The sequence below is a fragment of the Humulus lupulus genome, chromosome 1 (genome assembly GCF_963169125.1).
Source record: "Humulus lupulus chromosome 1, drHumLupu1.1, whole genome shotgun sequence".
Taxonomy (NCBI): Eukaryota; Viridiplantae; Streptophyta; class Magnoliopsida; order Rosales; family Cannabaceae; genus Humulus; species Humulus lupulus.
In genome coordinates this window covers 309,693,224-309,706,759 of record NC_084793.1, presented here as the reverse complement: position 1 = coordinate 309,706,759, position 13,536 = coordinate 309,693,224, and the positions used below count along the sequence as shown (strand labels likewise).

The window sequence follows — 13,536 nt, the reverse complement described above, 5'->3', positions numbered from 1 at the left end:
TTCTGAATTTTGAGGTGTAAAAGTATTCATATTCAAATAAGGTGGCTTTTTTTTTTCCAGTTTCCAAAATGTTTATGATAAAATTCATAAAAATTTATAAAAAAATAAAGGGAATTTACTCATTTGGTATTTTATGTTTTTGCAAAGTATCATTTTGGTATCTTTTATTTTCAATAATGCTCATATGGTACCTGTATTTTAAAATTATACATATTTGATACCCTAGACTCAGATTTGATAGATAAAATTTTGTCAATATGATCAAACTATCATCAATTATATGTAATTAAGTAATTAAATTTAAATTTGGAACTTATATAATTGACAGCAGTTTGATTAAATTAATAACATTTTATTAATTAAATTTAGGGTACCAAATATGTACGATTTTAAAATACAGGGTACTATATAAGTATTGTTGAAAACAGAAGGTACCAAAATGATACTTTGCAAAAATACAGGGTACCAAATGGTTACCTACAAAAAAATAAACCGCAAAAAACAAAATCTTTGAAAGACTAAGTATATAACTTAGCTCACTTCTCGAACGTGCAAAAATAATCATATATATATGAATTAAATAATGATATTATATATATCACTATGAACTATAAGGATGTATATACATGAAAATCAAATATATATATATTGTAATTATTTAGAATATCTCACAAAATTTTAAGAAATCTCATAATTTTTCAAACAGATTGTTGCATGCATGCACTAAAAAATAAACACGTGTGGAAAATTTAATTGTTTGAATATTATTTTCAGCACCGTAAATTATTTGGAATTTTTTTAAAATTTGTGAGATATTATAAATGACTACATTATACAATGATAGTAAAAAATTATAATTTATAACTATGCACGTATCAAAATTAACTTTTGTGAGGACAAAATACAGTCATCAGCATATTCTTTCCCTATTTATATATAGAATTTATTAATTATTTTTATTAAATTTATATTATTTTTTATATAAATTTTAAATAAATAAATAATAGCATAAATATATTAAATAAAAATTTAAACGAAAATATTATTTATAATTTTTTTACATATATTTATATAACATGATAAATTTTTTAAATAGCATATTATTATTTCCTTATTTATATATATATAAATTGTCCATAAAGGCGGCTGTATAATTGTATTATATATCCAAAAAAGGATTCAACAAATGTAAGAAAAAACGAGCCACATAATCTCATCTCATGCAGAACAATCTTATTATTGTGTCTAGGTACGTATTCGTGATCATCTTATATATCTCATATATCATATCTCGTCCTTGAAGGCGGCTTCTATTTTCCCCATATCCTTCCTTCTTTTATATCAATATATATATATATATACGTGAATATACACATGTGAATATATACACAGCATAATTCTATGTTGTATATTTTGTCGGTGCATATTTTGTGTTTTATGTGTTCCTAAAGAATTTTTGGCGTGATTTTTTTCTATGTATATTTTAGTTATTTAGGGTATTTTGTAAATTTTTAGAAAATTTTGAATAATTTATAGTGCCAAAAATTAGGTTTGAACAGACTATTTTCCACTCGTATAAAAAAAATTAGTCACGTATGCAACAATTTGTTTAAACTAAGTTTTCAGTGCTGTAAATTGTTCAGAATTTCCTGAAAATTTAAATATAATGCTCTAAATAGCTACAATAAATACTGTCATAAAAAAAATCGCGCCAAAAACTATTTACCAATTGGAAACACAAAAAAATATATACCAGTGCATTTGTTTTAAGGTATGCACTATAAAAATTTCGTGTGTGTGTATATATATATATATAGGACAATTCTTCTTCAGGGGTTTCACTTTAAGCCCTATCGGTGGGGCTTTCAGTGTTTCTCGACTTGTGAACAGTTTTCGGCGCGATTTTTTTTTATGACCATGTATATTGTAGCTATTTAGAGCATCCTGGAAATTTTCAAAAAATTCCGAATAATTTACAGTACCAATAACTAGGTTCAAACATGTTGATTTCCACGCGCATAAAAAAATTAGTCATGCGTGCAACAATATGTTTGAACTTAGTTTTCGGTAGCGTAAACTATTCGAAATTTTCTGAAAATTTGCAAGATGCTTTAAATAGCTACAATATACACAGTCATAAAAAAATTGCGCCTAAAACTATTCACGGATCGAGAGCACTGAGAACCCTACCGATAGAGCTTAAAGTAAAACCATATAAAAAAAATTATCATATATATATATAAATGTTTTGGTAATATATTATATCATATCATATTTCTCTCTTATATATTTCCATGCAATGCAATGTAACTGCGAATAATAATTATTAGAGTCTCTTGGTCAAGGCGGCTTTGTTTTTCTCCATTATTAAATTTAATTTTTTATTTAGATTTGTGGGACCCTCTCCCTCTTTATTATTATATGCAGAAATCCTACAATAAAATGGGATATATCATATATTGCTTTTCCTATATATATGTGATCCATTTTCAGCATAAAAATCCACCAAATATATATATTGCCTTTTACACTCTTATATATATCTATATCTATATATATATATATACTTAAGGAGAGAAGACATGGCCACCGATTTCAAGTCCATCCCCATAATCGGTATATATTTTCTTTAATTAATGTAGTTATGTTATATATATACTTCTCCTCATATATATGTGTATATATATATATATATATATATGCAGATGTTAGTGCTCTGTTGGCCAAGTGTGACGATCCAAAAATGGGTGAAGATGCTGGTGTTATGGAAGTTGTTAAACAATTAGATCGAGCTTGTACTGAAGCAGGCTTTTTCTATGTGGTATATATATATATCTATATATACTTTCTTTAATAGCTTCATTTCTTTTTGTTTTGGAGTTTAATTAATATATGTACTTAAACTACACTATACTGACATTATTATAGTCATGGCAACAAATCATTATATATGACCTAGTTACAGCCTTTGATATATATTATTATATGAAGATAATAATGACTTATGTATATATATATATAATGAATATATTTATATTATATTGAGCAGAAAGGACATGGTATTCCTGACTCACTATTGCAAGAAGTAAAAGAAAAAAGCCACAAATTTTTTGAACTTCCATATGAAGAGAAATCAAAGATCAAGCTCACTGCAGCTGCTGGATACAGGTCTGTATAATTATATATATATATATGTTATTACATGCATGCACTGTTGGGATTCATTATAATAGTTAAAAAAATTTTTTACAAAATGATATTTGTCTAAAATTTCGACCAAGTATCTACAAATTTTGACTAAATATCAGAATTTTTCGATCACCTGTCTCGAATGTCGGAAATTATTTTGCAAAAATTATCACAACTATACCAAACTACAAAATAACTTTAAAAAATAAATCAGTATAACCATATATATATATTTATATTGTTGATTCAGAGGTTATCAAAAGGTACTGGAGAACATAACTAAAGGTGTGCCAGACATGCAGGAAGCTATTGATGTAGGTCTTCATTTGTTGGTCATTGGTTTACAATTGAAAATTATACTTGAAACTGTTAATCTTATAATTGCTTCTACTTTATTATAACAGTGCTATAGAGAACTCAAACCAGGAGCTTATGGAGAGGTTGGAAAAATTTTGGAAGGACAAAACCAATGGTGGGTACTGAAAATAAAAATATATGCTTTCTTTGTGCTTTTTTTAATAAAAATTTAAATAAAAAGTGCCAAGTAAATTAGTAAGTGTGGTAAAAACCGTAGAGAAAAATAGACTTTCCAAATTATCATCTCATTCATATCCATTCTACATTTACCTCTTAGTGTTTCAAATTCTCAGTTGTATGACCAAATAAAAGTTTTGGATTATATACCAAGGCAGATTTTGTTGTTCTAACTATTATGATCTTATCCAGGCCACTAAATCCCCCAAATTACAAGGAAATGATGGAGAAGTACATCAATCTGTGTACAGGCATGTTGGTCTCATCATAAAACAAACTTTTTTATAACACTTTCTCAGATTGTTCAAATCAATCAAATGTCTTTTTCTTTTACTTATTTTGATCAGATCTTTCAAGAAACATAATGCGTGGAATTGCTTTGGCTTTGGGTGGATCACCATACGAATTCGAAGGCGATAGAGCTGGAGACGCATTTTGGGTAGTTAGAATCCTTGGCTATCCAAGAAAACCCTCAGAAAATGGTGTAAACGACATTGGATGGTACACTAAAGATCATTAATTTGGTGATCTTTTCTTGTGATGATTTTTATCTAATAATAATGTTACTAATGTTGTGTACTTTGTTCCATATGTTTAATCACATTCTTCAAACAAATCCAGTGGAGCTCACACTGACTATGGTACTAAAGCTTAACCATCTTTTTAAAATAGTTAGGTGATGTTTGGTTAGGGTAATGGAATGGAAATGAATCAACTTCTATTTTACTCTTTTGTTTGGTTGCATTTTAGAGTTTTGAAACGTCATTCCAATGGAATAGTTTTTACACCATTCTAGTGGAATGAATATTCCATTTGAAAATAAGAAAAAAGACAATTCCTATTCATTTTCTCATTCTATCCAATCAAACGTCACCTTATAAGATTGGAAGAACATCTCTGATCAATCTCGGACACCTAATTAATGAAAAATTGCATATATGACAGGTTTATTGACACTGCTTAATCAAGAGGATGGTATAAATGCACTTGAGGTACAAAATTTATGTCTTTTCCTTGGAGCCCATTAACCTAATTATTGATGGGATATTTGATAAACCCAACACATATAAAAACAACTATAATACATCATAAATATATAACTACTATTTCAGTCTCTAAATCATTATCAACTTTTTCCTGTTTTACTTGTATTTGTGTAATTAATTAAAAAGTTTTTGAAGGTAAAAAACTTGTCTGGAAAATGGATATCAGCTCCACCTGTTCCTGGAGCATTTGTTTGCAATATTGGTGACATGTTAAAGGTGAGAAACCTTAGACTTTGTCAGTCACTAAACACAAGTTTGAGTTTGAACCTAAGCAAAAGGGTTATATTCTAAGTTTGATAAAACTGTAGATTTACTCAAATGGCTTGTACGAGTCAACTCTACATCGAGTTATCAACAACTCAGACAGATACAGAGTCTCTGTGGCATATTTTTATGAGGTTACTATCTGTTCTGTCACTTATTTTTATGAGGTTTTTCAATGCTAAATAAACTCTTTAACTTGATTGTATTTTGTTTTGTTGAACAGACCAATTTCCATACTGCTGTTGAGCCTTTGGATGTTTGCAAACTGAGGAGTGGTAAGGTTGACCAAGATGAGGCTGATAAGAAAGTAGAGAGAGCTGTTTATGGAGAGCATTTGGTTGGAAAAGTCCTCACAAATTTTGTGTTCTAAGATCAGCTCAAGACATTTGAGCCTAATCTCTATCTGTAATATCAGTTGGAATAATTGGTGAAAATGACATTTTCGTTTAGGTTATTTTACACTCTGGCCTAATTTTAATATTTTTTTTGCCAAATGTCATCTGTCTAAAATTTCGACCAGCTGTCTGAAAAATTTCGACTAGTTGTTTGGAGTGCCGGATGTCATTTTGCAAAAAAAATTCAAAACCAGGCCAGAGTACCAAATAACTTTAAAAAATAAGTCATTTTACCGAGGGACCCTGTTAGTTTTCTCATAAGTCTTCTAATAAATACACAGTTAGAGTAGCTCAAACTATCAAACATGTAATGTTATCCTATAAAGGGCCAAATTAATCTTCCAATAAATGTACTCAAATATGCCCATATTTTAAAGTAAAGGTTAAGAAACTTGGTAGTCATGAACTTATGCATTTTGAACTTTTTACTTATGCTATTACTTAAGAAAAAGAGTAACTTTTAAGACATTTGACCTATGTTTAATTATGCACTATTTTACACAATGAAAGATGAAGTCATTATTTTTCACATGATCTTATTAATAAAACATTTTCACACTTTTTTAACTTTTTAGCTTTCATTGAAAAATATCACATTATAACTTTCCTATCAAAACAATACCAGAACACAAATAAAAATAATTTTTCTTAAAAATACTTATTTTTAGGTGTTTATCGAGTTTTTCGGCAACTATAATCATAAAAGATAAGAGAGCCTAAAAAGAAAGGATCTTGAGAATGCAAGCTTGACTTTTATGTGGTTGGGGAGTTAATAAGTCTTAGTCCACGAGTCAGTTGTATTAGAGCGTAGAGAGCTTTAGACAATGGAGTTCTCTGCAAGTTTTAGCAGAATAACTATACACAAGCCAAGAGGAGATTCCTTCCCCAGTGCTCTGTCACATGTATTTATAGGTTCACAGGAGCACTAGGCTTGGGTCGGGCTGACCCGGGCCCAATAAAGATACAATTATTATTGGCCTTTCTATAGGAAGCCCAATACAAAGGATAAAAACATAAAAGACGAACATTAACCAGAGCCCACTGGGGAAGCCCAAAGCCTATCTATCACCCGACAAATTGGGGCTTTCGGTCTGTGCATTCCGAGTTACGAGGCAGATTCAGGGGACAAGATCGGTCAGAGTAGTGCGGCGCAGGTCTGAACCAGCGGCATACAATCCCGAGGTGGACTTGTGATAAACGAGTTTTAGGCTCGTTTATGGTCTAAGTTTTTAGGGTATTTTTCGTTAGTTAGGATTATTTTATTTCAGAATTATGTTCGTTTGTTCATGATTCAGGGTGATTAATGCTGAAGTGATACAAATAGTGAAAATGAGTGAAAGTGGAACAAAATCGGGATGGATTTGTGCAATTTTGGGTATTGTTAGTAGCGCTACAGCGCTACTAAGGGAGCGCCATAGTGCTAGGAAAGATTTTTGAAGAAGTGATGCTTCTGACTTTAGCGCTACAGCGCTGGTGCCCAGATTTCTAAACGTGTCACCTCTGACTTTAGCGCTACAGCGCTATAGCGCTGATGATGCGATTTTCAGATTTTATACGACTTTTTGAAGGGTGTTTTGGTCTTTTCACTTGGGAACACTTGAGGGCTATTTAAGAGACATTATTCTGCGATTTTGAGAGGACTGAAAGTTTTTATAAACCCTAGATAAAAAGAGGCTGCTGTAATTAGTTTTCTTTTTCATCTGAATTCTTTAGGTTAATTTTATGAACAATTATTTGCAGTTTATTTTCATCATGGTGTTTATGAACTAATTTCTTTTATCTAGGAATTAATGTAGTCACTGAGATTCTATTTAATTTTATTATGAATTTCTACTGATACTTCTTTTCTATTCTAATATATATGATGTGTGTTTAATGCTAGTAAATACTTGATCACTATTTTCTTGATTTAATGTTTTTAATTCAAAATTCGAAAGATGAGGATTAAATATGCTATCATTATATAGACATAGGGTTCATATTGGATGAAAGTACCTATATGACTTGTGTAGTAATTAGGTTTCTATGTTTAATGCCTTTTATATGTTCAGGTTTATCACAGAAATGTAGAAGACTTGCATATAAATTGAGATCTTATATCTTGAAAAAGAATAGGAATTGATTATATTAGCGTGCTATTATAATAGAAAGAATAGATTTAGAGTTCATCATTAAAATTAATAGAATAATCAGTTGATGAAATTAATTCCTAGGTTGTTTTTATTATTGATTTTTAAGTGGTAATTTATTGCTTTGTGATGGACCCAAAACGGGTATGTTTAAATATTTATACTCGCAAGCGCACGAATCGTATTTATAGAATAGTTTTCGTGTAAGCACGAGGTCGAACCCAAAAGAGTTGACTTAAATCAAAAGAGAAAACTATTTTTACCAAAGTGAAATAAATTTCTAACCTAGTTCCAAAGATTAATGTGTTTTGTTTTAAAATAAAGAAAGAAAATACTAAAAAAAATTAAAATAAATAAACTAAAAAGATTTGTTTTTAATAGTTATTTATAAAATTATTAAGATTTTAGAATCCACAAAATATAAATAATAATATTTATTAATATGTTGACTTCCCAATTTTTAGTGATAATTGAAATTAATCTAATTACCTTTTCCAAAACATTATTCTTCCTTTAAGCTCTCTTTAATTCAAAAAATATAGATTTTCCTTCACTTCAATAGTATAACTTCAAAGCATTAGTTGTGAATCAATTTAATGAAACTACAAAAAAATCAAATAATGTTATTTCTAAAGCAAAATATAGTATTTTTGTTCTAAGCATTGGATGTGAACAATTTAATGACACATCTTAATCAAAGAATACTATGTTTTTGCACAATTAAGAACCAAGTAAAATATGTTCTAACAATCTAAAATACATGATATTATAGATGAAAGAAATATTTAGAAGAAGAAAAATCATAAACTTTATTGCTCATTTTGGGAGGTCAACATAAAATAAACACTATATAGTTATATCTTGGTTCATCCTCCACCTTAATAATTTTAAGTAGATTAGAAACCCATAACTATCAAAAACAAAATAAAAATTACAACATAAATAGGAAAATTTGGAGGAGGAACCTCCAAATTATTCCTCTAAAAATACATAAAAACTAATCTAAGAAAAGAAAAAGATGGAGAGAATAGAGAGATGGAAGAAGTGGTGTAAGAGAAGGTGTGCTTGAAATGGTGAAATGAGACTCCTATTTATAGATAAATTCTTTGGTAAAGGATAACACTCCTATTGGTCTAAAAAAAAGCACATGGATTCATGCTCAAAATTGTCATCTTTTCCTATAGTTACAAATCCAATGGTGGAGAAAGAAGCACATGGATTGATGACATGGCATTGTCAAGAATTGGATTGGGCCTTTCATTTTGGGCTTGCTTTTTTCATTTCTTTATACCAACATTTTATCAACATTTCATTTGCTCCAACAAATACACCTACATAAAGAAATTAAACACACATAAATTAGTAACAACATAATTAAACAAAATAAATACAAAAATTAAATAAAAATACATAAAATCAAAATAAAACTAATAAATTCAAAATTACTTAAAAAATTGATAAATTAATTTAAAACTCAAGAACTAAGCAACAATTGGCTTATAAAATGTGGTAAAATAACTCTATTTTGTAGAGTTATCACACCCCCATACTTAATGTTTTGCTAGTCCTCAAGCAAAAGAAAAATTAAAAACACACATTTTTTTTTTTTAATTGGAGATATCAAATGTTTTCCTCAAAAATTTCATAATGAAAGTAGCTCAAAGAAAATTATGAAGAGACATTAAGCTCATGTAATTAATCCAATAGTCAATCTTGCTTTCAACAACTAATTTTCAATATGGAAACACAAAACTATTTACCAAGTAATCATGTGGAATTTTGGAAAAATTTATGCAAAGATAAAATAATTAAATCTCAAGGAATGATGAATTAATTTTTTTTTCGTAACAAAGTCCCATAGGTTCGTTTTTCTTATCTCTCTCCACTAATGTAGAACAACACAAAATCAAGGATCAATAGGACTTTATAGGCTTGTAATGTGCGGGTAAAGAAAAAGGTGAGAAAAATGATATTGAATTTAAGCTTAGATCACTTTTTCCTAACACATGAGTATTTCCGAACTTTTCACTAGACATCACAATATTTCAAGTATACGCCATAACATTTCCATAGTAATTCTTTCCACCCATTTGGAATCTTCAATTTTTTTTTTTTAGCTTGCCACAATATATATATATATATTTTTTAAGATGTGGCTTTCCGAATTTCTTTCCTATTTTCACTTTGGTAACAAATCAAGATGCATAGCTCTATGATATTTTCTCATGTGTAAAGAATGAAATTTATGAAGAAGTTTTAGATTTCACATATAGGTAAAACAATAACGAGGCTTGTGTTTGGCTCAAATGGGGTAAACTAGGGAATAATGTGCGTAACGGTGATTAAGTAAAAAGGCTCAAACGTTCCAAAGATAGCCTAAATCATTTCCCTAATGATGTGCTTTTCTAGGATTTCGCCTCAAGAGATAATTAATCGAATTCTAGGACTTGTGAGATTTACAAAATTTTATGCTTATATAAATTAATCTAAATTACACAAAAATTCTTAGAAAGATAGAAAGTGTTCTTTTATGAAAAATCTATATTTAAGCAAGACTAACCCAAAGATTAAAAATAGAGCTTAAGAAATATTCACATTTTTCTAAGAACTAAATTCAAATTCAATTTATCATCTAAAAATGAAAAATCACCAAAAAAATTTTTTGAACATTTTATATAAAAAAAAAAACACACAACACTACCCCCAAACTTAAACAAAACATTGTCCTCAATGAGCAATAAATTTGAAAAAGTTAAGAAAACTCCATTGAATGTATGCTTCCATGATTTGGCTCCTTCGTTTTTGGGCTAGAAGTTTCCTTCAAACTTATTTGAACTTGAAAAACATGAAACAAACACACAACAAACGTGAAATACAAAAGGAAATACAAAATGGAACTTGAAACTTATGGGTTGCCTCCCACAAAGCGCTTTAGTTTATAGTCTTTAGCCCGACTATTTTTTTTTATTTTTTTTTATCCTACACCCAATCGATGGTGTAGAATTTCATTTGTAGGGTGAACTATAATGTTGATGCAAATGCCATAAATAAGAATTGAAAGCATCACACCTACGAAGTAATTAGAGACATGCAATTTTGGTGGTATTTCAATGAAGTAAGAAAATTGCACATCTTTTTTATTCTCCTTTGGACTTTGAGTGAATATGTAAATTGGTTCAACTATTGGCTCATGAAATACAACAATATCTTTTTCTTTTTCATCATGAGCCACAACAATCATTTCATCCAACTTCTTAGTTTCAAGAATTGGTTGGATGCTTATCAACGGTTCTCCTACAACTTCATTCATTTTTTCACTCTCATTTTGACTTAATGGGTCGTGAATGGGTTGACTAGGAAGAACTTGTTTTTCTGACTCGATCATAATAGTTGCAAGTTGACTCATTTGTGTCTCAATTTTCAAAAGGGATTGAGATTGATGATGCAAAATTTGTTGGGTCGACTGCATGAACTGTTGTAGGGTATCCTCTAGAGATGGATTAATTTTTGGTTGAGGAGGATATGACAGATCGGGTTGGGCATAACCCAGATTAGGCGTGTTGAATTGATGCACATGGTTGATTGGAGACATGTTTTGACTCCATGTAGAATTTGGATTATAGGTGGGATCAAATGGGATTTCTGAGGAATTCTCATAAGCATGCACATCATTGGTTTCATTATAATCAAAGTGCGATGATGCATAATAGTTGTACTCAGGCTTCCAACTAAAATCAATGGGATTTTCCAATGGATGACTACAATTCTCATGGTGATGAGAGTGAAATGCACTATTTATCTCCCTATGGTCATCTTGAGTTTGCCTAGCTTGTAAGACATCTAGTGTTCTAGACAAATTTTCTATTTGAGCGTTGATGTCTTCTCTTTCCCTAGGATGATATGCATTGTCAAAATTCCTAGTACTATTCCAAGGGCATCCATTTTGGCTCATGTAACCTATGCTACCAATAGGAAACATGGCAATAACTCAATGACAATTTTTTTTGTGAAAATCTCAAGAAACCTTTTCTGATATGGAAGGTCAATTGGAATTGCAACCATAGAGCATAATTAGAATTTCAAGAGATTTAAATTTTTTTTTTTTTTTGCAAATTAAAATTACAAGAAATAAACACAATTAAATAACAAAACAAAATTAGCAAACATAAATGAAAAATAAAATTAAATGACAAAGACAAGAAACATTTTCTGATGTGGAAGATCAGTCGAAACCGCAACCACAGAGCATACTTAGATTTTTTTTTTTTTTTTTGACAATAAAAAATAAAATAACTAGTAGAAGAATTTTACTCACCTTGACACAAATTGTTTCTCTTATTTGCAACTCCCCGGCAACGGCGCCAAAAACTTGATGGACCCAAAACGGGTATGTTTAAATATTTATACTCGCAAGCGCACGAATCGTATTTATAGAATAGTTTTCGTGTAAGCACGAGGTCGAACCCAAAGGAGTTGACTTAAATCAAAAGAGAAAACTATTTTTACCAAAGTGAAATAAATTTCTAACCTAGTTCCAAAGATTAATGTGTTTTGTTTTAAAATAAAGAAAGAAAATACTAAAAAAAATTAAAATAAATAAACTAAAAAGATTTGTTTTTAATAGTTATTTATAAAATTATTAAGATTTTAGAATCCACAAAATATAAATAATAATATTTATTAATATGTTGACTTCCCAATTTTTAGTGATAATTGAAATTAATCTAATTACCTTTTCCAAAACATTATTCTTCCTTTAAGCTCTCTTTAATTCAAAAAATATAGATTTTCCTTCACTTCAATAGTATAACTTCAAAGCATTAGTTGTGAATCAATTTAATGAAACTACAAAAAAATCAAATAATGTTATTTCTAAAGCAAAATATAGTATTTTTGTTCTAAGCATTGGATGTGAACAATTTAATGACACATCTTAATCAAAGAATACTATGTTTTTGCACAATTAAGAACCAAGTAAAATATGTTCTAACAATCTAAAATACATGATATTATAGATGAAAGAAATATTTAGAAGAAGAAAAATCATAAACTTTATTGCTCATTTTGGGAGGTCAACATAAAATAAACACTATATAGTTATATCTTGGTTCATCCTCCACCTTAATAATTTTAAGTGGATTAGAAACCCATAACTATCAAAAACAAAATAAAAATTACAACATAAATAGGAAAATTTGGAGGAAGAACCTCCAAATTATTCCTCTAAAAATACATAAAAACTAATCTAAGAAAAGAAAAAGATGGAGAGAATAGAGAGATGGAAGAAGTGGTGTAAGAGAAGGTGTGCTTGAAATGGTGAAATGAGACTCCTATTTATAGATAAATTCTTTGGTAAAGGATAACACTCCTATTGGTCTAAAAAAAAGCACATGGATTCATGCTCAAAATTGTCATCTTTTCCTATAGTTACAAATCCAATGGTGGAGAAAGAAGCACATGGATTGATGACATGGCATTGTCAAGAATTGGATTGGGCCTTTCATTTTGGGCTTGCTTTTTTCATTTCTTTATACCAACATTTTATCAACATTTCATTTGCTCCAACAAATACACCTACATAAAGAAATTAAACACACATAAATTAGTAACAACATAATTAAACAAAATAAATACAAAAATTAAATAAAAATACATAAAATCAAAATAAAACTAATAAATTCAAAATTACTTAAAAAATTGATAAATTAATTTAAAACTCAAGAACTAAGCAACAATTGGCTTATAAAATGTGGTAAAATAACTCTATTTTGTAGAGTTATCACTTTGGTTCTAATTCTTTAATTTTGATTCATAGTTAATTGTTCATTTAAATTTTGATTAACCAAATAGAATTCAAAAATCAATTAGTGGTACTTGGGAGAAAGTCTATGTGCGACGATATCCGTTCTTACGAAATTTACTACTTGACACGACTACGTATACTTGCGTAGCTTTAAAATTTTGCAACAAGTTTTTGGC

At 29.2% G+C, this 13,536-nt stretch overlaps 1 protein-coding gene and 1 long non-coding RNA gene across 2 annotated transcripts; one reads left to right on the top strand and one right to left on the bottom strand.

The window, feature by feature from the left end:
* Nucleotides 1–2,459: 2,459 nt before the first annotated feature.
* Nucleotides 2,460–5,834, top strand: LOC133782250 (probable 2-oxoglutarate-dependent dioxygenase At3g50210). The gene is made up of 12 exons (XM_062221493.1): nucleotides 2,460–2,616; nucleotides 2,706–2,821; nucleotides 3,050–3,168; nucleotides 3,440–3,503; nucleotides 3,594–3,661; nucleotides 3,916–3,974; nucleotides 4,071–4,224; nucleotides 4,345–4,364; nucleotides 4,669–4,715; nucleotides 4,905–4,985; nucleotides 5,078–5,167; nucleotides 5,257–5,834. The coding sequence occupies exons 1-12, from the start codon at nucleotides 2,583–2,585 to the stop codon at nucleotides 5,401–5,403; spliced, it is 999 nt and encodes a 332-aa protein (XP_062077477.1). The 5' UTR covers nucleotides 2,460–2,582; the 3' UTR covers nucleotides 5,404–5,834.
* Nucleotides 5,835–7,827: 1,993 nt separating this feature from the next.
* LOC133812852 (uncharacterized) lies at nucleotides 7,828–13,334 on the bottom strand. Its single transcript, XR_009884033.1, has 2 exons — nucleotides 11,873–13,334; nucleotides 7,828–8,888 (listed from the first exon to the last, which is right to left on the bottom strand). It is a non-coding gene; the product is annotated as an uncharacterized LOC133812852 (long non-coding RNA).
* Nucleotides 13,335–13,536: the final 202 nt, after the last annotated feature.

Bases quoted from the DNA above. Each gene is read 5' to 3' on its own strand.
- LOC133782250 (XM_062221493.1), top strand. From the start codon at position 2,583: ATGGCCACCGATTTCAAGTCCATCCCCATAATCG. The intron at 2,617-2,705 runs GTATATATTTTC...ATATATATGCAG, and splicing joins CAAGTCCATCCCCATAATCG to ATGTTAGTGCTCTGTTGGCC. The intron at 4,365-4,668 runs GTACTAAAGCTT...CATATATGACAG, and splicing joins TGGAGCTCACACTGACTATG to GTTTATTGACACTGCTTAAT.